Source organism: Coptis chinensis, chromosome 9, assembly GCF_015680905.1.
Source record: "Coptis chinensis isolate HL-2020 chromosome 9, ASM1568090v1, whole genome shotgun sequence".
Lineage (NCBI taxonomy): Eukaryota > Viridiplantae > Streptophyta > Magnoliopsida > Ranunculales > Ranunculaceae > Coptis > Coptis chinensis.
This window is the reverse complement of record NC_141464.1, coordinates 36,262,216-36,270,991: the sequence shown is the minus strand read 5'-3', so window position 1 is coordinate 36,270,991 and position 8,776 is coordinate 36,262,216. Positions and strand designations below refer to the sequence as shown.

At 37.7% G+C, this 8,776-nt stretch overlaps 1 protein-coding gene across 1 annotated transcript; it reads right to left on the bottom strand.

Annotated features, from left to right (window-relative positions):
* Positions 1-2,916: 2,916 nt before the first annotated feature.
* LOC147475777 (uncharacterized) lies at positions 2,917-4,827 on the bottom strand. Its single transcript, XM_086583332.1, has 2 exons — positions 4,547-4,827; positions 2,917-4,103 (listed from the first exon to the last, which is right to left on the bottom strand). Exons 1-2 carry the CDS (start codon positions 4,770-4,772, stop codon positions 3,313-3,315), a joined length of 1,017 nt encoding a protein of 338 aa, XP_086439458.1. The 5' UTR covers positions 4,773-4,827; the 3' UTR covers positions 2,917-3,312.
* Between the last annotated feature and the right edge of the window lie 3,949 nt (positions 4,828-8,776).

The window sequence follows — 8,776 nt, the reverse complement described above, 5'->3', positions numbered from 1 at the left end:
CAATAGTGGGTGCAGGGTGCGCTCCATCGCCTAGAACTCGACCATCAAGGGAGCGCAGGTCGCGCTCTGTAAGGCCATCTATGGGCGCAGGTCGCGCTCCTTCTTCACGAGCTCCCTCATTTTCACCAAGATCATATCCAGCAACACCAAATGGCATAACACGATCCTCAAATGGTTCAGAGGACATCTTCCCTTCTGAAGAGTAAAATGGGACATCTTCAAAAAAAGTAACATCAGCACAGACAAATGATTTGCGCAGATGAGGACTATAACACTTGTACCCTTTCTGTGTATGTGAATACCCAAGGAAAACACACTTAATAGCATGAGAGTCTAACTTATCACGACCCGACTGAAGATTATGAACAAAACAGACACAACCAAAAATTCGAGGGGGAAGATGGAAAGAAGGTTGACCAGGAAAAAGAACAGAGTGTGGTGTTTTTCCCCCTAATACTGAAGAGGGCATACGATTAATCAAGTATGTGGCAGTAAGGACTGCCTCTGCCTAATAAAACTTTGTGAGATTTGTTTGAAACATTAAGCATCGAGCGACTTCAAGAATGGGTTTGTTCTTTCTCTCAGTAACCCCATTTTGTTGAGGTGTATCTACATAGGAGGTTTGATGTGTAATGCCATGATCATCTAAAAAACACTGGAATATTGTAGAGGTATAGTCTTTGGCATTATCAGTTCGAAAAACATGCATGTGTGCAGAATACCGATTAGTAATCTTAGCATAGAATTTTTGAAAAACAGAGAATACTTGAGAACGATTTTCCATAATATATACCCAACAAACACGAGAAAAATCATCTATAAATGTAATAAAATACTTGGCTCCAAAAAGGCCAGTGGTTCTACAAGGACCCTAGACATCTAAATGGACTAACTGAAAAGGAGCACTAGAACACTTATTTAACCTATTTTTGTAAGAAGCACGACGATGTTTAGCTAACTCACAAACCTCACAACTTAAAGACTGAATACTAGAAGAAATACTAGGAACTAAACTGCGCAAACTAGCTAGAGGAAGATGACCAAGACGGCTATGCCACTGAACAGGAGAGACTGAGACTGTGAGAGCCTGCTTCTGGTGAGAGTGCCCATAATCATCTTGAAAGTAATAGATGCCCCCATGCTCATACCCCCCACCAACTAGTGTCTTTGTCTGTAGATCCTGAAACACAACATGAGTGGAAGAAAACATGACATTACAGTGAAGAGATTGGGTGAGACGATGAACGGATTAATAGATTAAAGGGAAATTTCGAATAAGCAAGACTGAGACAAGTGATATATTACGAGTTAACTGAATAGTACCCCGACCAAGAATACTAGCCTTAGCCCCATTTGATAATGTGACATATGATGGAGTGTGAGTATACGCAAGATTAGAAAACAACTGGGGATTACCTGTCATATGATCAGAAGCTCCTGAGTCAATAACCCAAGAGTTGTTACCACTTGTATGAAGCCATGTTTTACCTGAATCGGCTAGGGTCGCAGTGGGGTGGTCGGACAAACTTGATGAACTGGGAATAGCTTGTATCCGCTTCATCAGGGCTGCAAAGTCTTCTTGAACTCGTTGAAAATCTGTCACTTTCTGATAAACTACTATGGCATTGTTGGCTTTGTGCAAAGGTGGGCGTCCTGTTATATCCCAACAAAAATCAGAACTATGATTTGGGCGCCCATAATGCTCACAAGGCTCAAAACTGCCAATACCACGACCATGGCCACTCCCCCGCGACCACCGACCACCCCACACGCCCCGACCCCCTCTACCTCTATTACCACGACTAGAAGAGGGGTTGTTATTACTGCTTAGAAGGATCAATAAAACCGCACTGTCATTGTGCCTTAGAGGAGGGTCGCGAATCTGAGAGACAAACGAGTAAGCCTCGCATTGCAGTAGGGAGCTTAGATTTAGCTTGAACTTGGGCTTTCACATTAGCAAACTCGGGACGTAGCCCAGATAGGAATTTGGAGACTCTAAATTCCTCTCTTTGTTTCTTCAACTGATTTATGTCTGTAGTAAGTGGGTGATATATATTCAGTTCTTCCCACTTGCTACGAAGAGAGTTGTAATATTCAGAGATAGACATATCTCTTTGAGTGAGATCAAAGATGTTCTCATACAACTGAAAGATACGAGAAGTATTCTGAGATTGAGAGTATGATTCTTGTAGATACTCCCAAATCTCCTTCAAGGTTTTAAAAAACCGCACAGTATTACAAACATCTTTCTCCATAGTATTCCATAGGAAATTCTTAACTAAGGCATCATCTTTCGTCCAGGTTGTCTTTCCTTTATCATCTGGGGGATCTGTCAGATGATTTTCCTTACCTTTTCCAGTAAGATAAACAGTAACTGCCTCTGCCCATTGAAGGTAATTGGCAACACCCTCCAATTTGACAGAGGTCATACCAACAGAGAAAACAGACGTATTACCGAATTCATCGGATTTTGGAACAACATCAGTCATTATAAAGAGAAGAGAAACTCACTTGATGAAAAAGAATACGAAACTGCGAACAAAGTACTACGAGCGTGTGGCGCGCTTTGAAGAAGCTTTAACTGAGCGCGACCCGCGCCTGCACGTAGAGATTGAGAAAACCAGCGAGATGACGATACCACACCTTCGCCTTATGAAAACCTGATGTACTCCTCTTTATCAAAACCGAGAGATTGCGGAAGCGAAACAATACTAAGACAACAACTAATACTAAAACTGGAACCTTGAAACTGAGGATCTCTCTCCTAGCATTCTCTAAACAAAGTCGGCTCCGATACCATGTTATTTATGCTAGGAGATACATATGGTGGTTAGTTTGTTAGGTTAAAGAGATTGAGTGTGTAGAAGAAGAAGAAGAAAGGATGGAGGCACAAAAAGAAGGTAGGGTTTAGAGTATATATTACTCTAACCTACAATACATATATTTATACTAGAGATAGAATAACCAAAATAGCAACAAGCTAAATAAGGTAGGGTCTCACACTTATAGAATGTGTGAGACCGACACTTCATACTTCAACATGTTATTACCATATTATGTAGTCTATTGGTAGAGATGAAATAGAACTAGTGTAATCATCTTACTTTGCTCTAGAGTAAACAGGTTGTTGATTGAGTATTAGATGCTACAGTACGTTATTGACATGCATTCAATCGAAAATAAAATTTTGTTTAGAACCTGAATTACAGTACTGGGAAGTTGAGAAAGAATGGTCCTCTCTCCAATTCCCCCACCACACTTTTGGTTTGTTATTCTGATTACAGGAGGGAGTAAAAATGAAAAGAAATATACTCATTTCCTACAAACTATCCCGTTTCCACCACTGAATCCTTGACCGCAATCCAATGTCCCAAAATCCATCACTATTGAGTTTCCTTTGGTCTCAACACCACCTGGAGAGAACAAACAAGAAGCGCAATCTGAGGACAGAAGTGACGTCGTCTTATGCTTGTCCTCGCCACCAACAACTGGCATTGCCACACCTGGTTTGGCTGGATTTACAAAATCAGGTCTGTAAGTCCTTCCAAGAACGCCTTCGACATCAGGGGACAGACCGATGAATCTAAATTGTAATTCCAAATGAGCAAAACAGTCATTAGAAGGTATTTGGTAGTTGTGGATCTTGTCATCTTGCTCTGTTATTGGAACCACATTTATCAATATCTCAGCATATTCAGTTAAAGTTACTGTCACACTGTTCATGTTGGACGTTCTTTCCACTTTGATTTCTTGCTTAGGGGACTGCCATGTGGAGAGATGGTCTTCTGTTATCTCCAGAGCTTTTCCATCATATGTAAATTGAAGTTGGTCTACCTCATCGTTCCATTTTTCTACCTTCTTAGCTTCAACACTAAAGGTATGAAAATCAAACATGACTCCCAAAGCTTGAATCCATGTATAATCTCGAGTTCTTCCATTTGGTCGATGACCAATGAACCGAGCATTGATTTGAAGGTTTGGGTCAGAGATCAAGCTGAAATGCTGGTTACTCCTTCCATGGAAGTAGAATACAATGCCATCACCACCAACGAAACGAGGATCAAAACATGCAGCTCCAGGGCTGTTGCAGTTTGCCTTGCGATCTGCAGGTATTAATAACAGTATATTAGGAATTCTGAATATTGATGACACGGAAGGCGGATGCGCATACATTGATTGCTTCTAGTTCCAAGAACACTCTGCTCCTCTTTCTCGACATTATTTCATAACGGAAATGCATACTTCTTTGCTATAACTTGCAGTATCAAAACTGAATCTAAAAGAATCAAAACAGATTTTTCATCGAAGGTTGGAAGATCTGAAAATTTTGTCACTCAACTGTGTAGAATTATATACATTCAACTCAAATTAATTTGCAACAAGTGGTCTCATGCTAATCTAGGATAGGAGTCTATAACCATTATATTATTACCTTCTAGGTGCATTGTTTATATGTCACTTTTAAAACTAGTAATAAGAAAATTGAAGTAGTAATCATATGACGAAAAACTATAAAGACTGGGTTAGGATCAATTAAATGACTTACTTCTGCATACTGCCTCGCATTTTGGTGAATTACAATCAAGAAAGCAACCTTTAACTTTTGGAGTCGCTGGTTGGACTTGAGGGCACTCTGCGGGGCAAGTAATGGTTTGAAGAAAGCATTTGCTGCCGTGGTTCGTACATGTGACATGCTGTTGGGTTACAGACATAACTCCAGAGACAAACAAGAGTAAAATGACCACTATACATTGCCTACTGAAGAACTTCATATTGTATGTTCAGTGCAGAATGCAGTAACCAAAACCCAAAGAACTATGAAGTTAACTGATACATTATTTGATTCTCCTTGTTGCTACTTTATAGGGATTCACAAGTGGGGTTTGCTTTGATTAATGATTTAAATGTAGCTCGAATTGGAAGTTGGAACATGGGCATGCTTGGCTGACTTTAACGCTTTGCTGGGTTTTGCATCTTGGTCAGAGCTTTGGGAGTGCTAATAGTTTTTAATATTAGCCTTCAAATTTGCCACACTATCCTTTCTAGAGCTCAGACCGCAAACATAGGAAAATTTGTGCTTTCATCAAAGCTGAAGTTGTGGTGTCTTCATTGAATATTAATAAGCAGGTTTAGGAATGGCCATAAGATGCCTAGTGGGGATGTACACTTGTGCACCAAAAACGGACCTCTAATGATGCAAAATACTCAGGTTGAGAAGAAGAGATTAATTTTTTTTTTGAAAAATTAAGCTGGGGTTAAGGCAGACCCCCACCTGTTATTATTGCAAAAGGTTAAACCTTACAAGCCTCCCTAAGAGTTAGATCATTAAAAGAAGGAATACAACCACACTATACCAACAGACTTCAAGCCTAACATACATAAGATAACATCCTAGTCATCCTACAGTCGAGCCTAAGAAAGTAGAGATAGTAGTCCTACTTCCTAGTCATGATATCTTTAACAATCTTAGGATGATCCTTCCTAAGATGAGTTTGTGCTTTCTCATAGTTGCAAAAGAAACCTTCGCAAACACAACACACATAAGTGAGTCCCAAAGTATCATCCCAAAACTCTTTAGTGTAGTCCTCAAGATTTCTCATCTTTTTGTTTTTCGTTAGCGATTTTACCTTCTTCATCATTGCAAGCGTAGGCTCTATTTCTCCTGAAGAATGCTCTTGTATTCTTTTGCTTCTTTTTGGTTTCACAATAGTCCATTGATGTTGATCCTTAGAAGGTGCAATATACTTTGATGAGCTCTTATGCAAAACAATAGTTGGGGCTACTGTGGTAGCATCCGTAAAGAACTCAATCTCATTCTCTGAGAGATCATCATTTTCATCTTCATATCCAGCAACTAGCCCTTCATACATGTTTCGTTCTCTACTACTTGGCAGTTGGTTAATTGGAATAACTCTAGTCTAATGACTTTGGGTTGGTGTAACCATATTGTTCTTCTCTCTCTGGTTACTTGAAGTTCCTCTTTGCGATTGAGGAGTATCCATAGTTTCACCAATCCTATTTACTATAGGAGTTGTTATCTCAGCAGGCACATAAAGTGCTAGCTGAAGTCCAATGGAAGGATCAGTTCCAGTATTATGTCCACTAGTGTTGAGCTCTTCAACCTCTGTTCCATTCCCCTGATCACAACTACTCTGGCCTACTTCTTCTGTTCTAACAGTGGAAGGACCCAATCTTATTTACTATAAGAGTTGTTATCTCAGCAGGCACATAAAGTGCTAGCTGAAGTCCAATGGAAGAGATTAATTTTGTTTTTAAAAACAATTTACTTTTTTAAGTACTATCAATGTCATTGCATTGTCATATTAAGGCCTATAACGTTTTCATGTATGACATTTTTTAGTACCGCTAGGTTTATTAAATTCAAAAAACGACTAAAAAGGGTATCAAACTTTTACCTTTTGACAATATGGGGACCAAAATTTTTTTCCATGTAGGAACTTCCGTTAAATTTCTCTAACACCGTTTTTAATTTTTATTAATTTTTATTTTATTTTTCAACATTGCAAATTAGAAAATTTATATTAATTTTTTTCAACATTACAAATTAATTTATATTAATTTTTTTTCAACATTACAAATTAATTTTCATTTGTATTAATTTATAAAATGAAAATTAATACAAATTATAAACGGTGTTAGAGAAATTTGACAGAAGTTCCTACATTGCAAAAATCAAACAGTTTGGTCCCCAAACTGTCAAGAAAATAAGTTTTGTCCCCATATTGTCAAAACGTATAAAGTTTGATACCCTTTAATTTTTAGTCGTTTTTTCTATTAAATTCTACCGTAGAGGGTACCATCATTCAAAACAGTCTTCCGTCCATTTTCAGATCAAGGATATAATTTGGGAACTTCTTTTTATGTTCTATAATATAAGGTTATTTAGGAACACAGTTGCCTGCATATCTTTAATCGTAATCTAGTCTTAAAAGCTAAAATGACCACCAAACAATATAATCCGCCATAGGAATAGCCATGCTAATAGCAAATAAGACGTATAGAAGGTCATTATGTTTAGCTGATGGCACCGGGATACATAGTCTGTATTAGGCTAGCTAAAGTAGTCAAGCAACTTGATGTTTACATCAAGCACTAGGGGTGCCTTCGGATCAGATCGGGGATAAAGGCTTTCGGAAATTTTCCAATTTTTTAGATCGCAATATCCTTTCCAAATGGATGACAATTTCTTTTCCGAATTCGGAAAGTTCAAAAAATCAAAATTTTTTTTTTAAAATTTCAAAATCTGCAAAATTCGAAAGTAAATTGGAAATTTGAATTATATAATCAGATTCTCTTTTAGGAATAACCATTTTTATCCAGTTAATACAATCATTTTGAAATGTATTAATTAAGTAAACAACTTAGACCTTTTAACACATTTATTCAACAAGTTTTTTCTTCATGTTAATGTATTAATTCTATAAATAGAAAGATGGGAGAAAGAGAGACATGTACTAGAATGACAATTTTGATTTCTTAAAGGTGTGAAAGAGACAAGGTTCTACTTCTCTAGGGTTTTTATTTGGTTTGTAAACTATATATACTTTTAATTTCATAACTATATGAAATAGATGACTAATATATATATCTTAAAAATTTGGAAATTAATCGGAAATCGGATCAGATTTTGAAAACACATGCATTTGTTAAATTCGTGTTAATGGTGATGCTAGGAGAGTTGTGACATTGATATGTTGAGAGAAACCAAGAAAAAGAACAATGGAGAAGAATAAAGATTGATTGATTGATTGAGAGAGTTAGGTTGGAGAGATTGATTAGGGTTAGAGCGATTGAGTTAGTTGTTCTCTATAGAGTTACATATTTATACTAACCTAAAATATGAAAATAGAAACTACTAGATATGGATGTCCACACTTATAGAAATGTGGGACTTTACATATAGGACATATTCTAATACTCCCCCTCAAGCTGTAATGCCACAACTTATGCAAATTACAGCTTGAATGATAGAAAGAAAAGATAAGAATACAACTCCCCCTTTCGCATAGGACTATTTTTAGTTGAAGAACTCAAACAATTGTTGAGACGAGACTTTCTAGAAAGTGAAACTGTCAGTGTAGACAATGACCTAACCTGAATACTGTTGTTGTACCACAAGCACAAATTGAAAACATAACACTTGTTTGATGAATACATAGTGCAGTAATGATGTGACTGCAACCTGAGAGATTAATACTCAATAGTGCAATGATGATGTGACTACAACCTGAGAGATGAATTGAAAGCTCATGCTTTTCAGCCAAAGAGCTCAACAATAGATAGTAAGAGTCAATGAAGCGACTGAGTACTTGGCACCACTGCGGCATAAAAGGAATCAAAACCTGAAAAGCTGAACTATCAACGACAGTATCATATGAGAAGCTCCTCAATAATAAGGCTAAAACATAAAGTCGGTGAAACACCATAGAACTCAGAACCATGACATGAAAGGGAGTCAAACCCTTATGAAGGAAAGAACTTATCAACCAACCAATAATCAAGAATTCTACCAAATCATATTAGTTGAGATGAGGAGAAACTGCTGAAGAATACAGAAAACTGGACCTGAGTACCTCAATATTAAACCAGAAACTGCGAGATATAGAGATCGAGCGGCCAGGCAAGATAATGTAGCCTAGCTAGTAGAAAGCTTAGGATGTCGTGCAGCGCTTTCCACTAGAAATTGCGAGATTCAGCAAACTTTGAATACTGAAAAGGGCGTGCGCGCCTTGATGAAGGCACTCTAAAGCGCGTG

Coding starts and splice junctions, on each gene's coding strand:
- LOC147475777 (XM_086583332.1), bottom strand. CDS start 4,772: ATGAAGTTCTTCAGTAGGCAATGTATAGTGGTCATTTTACTCTTGTTT. Junction 4,104..4,546: donor ATGCGAGGCAGTATGCAGAA/GTAAGTCATTTA, acceptor TAATACCTGCAG/ATCGCAAGGCAAACTGCAAC.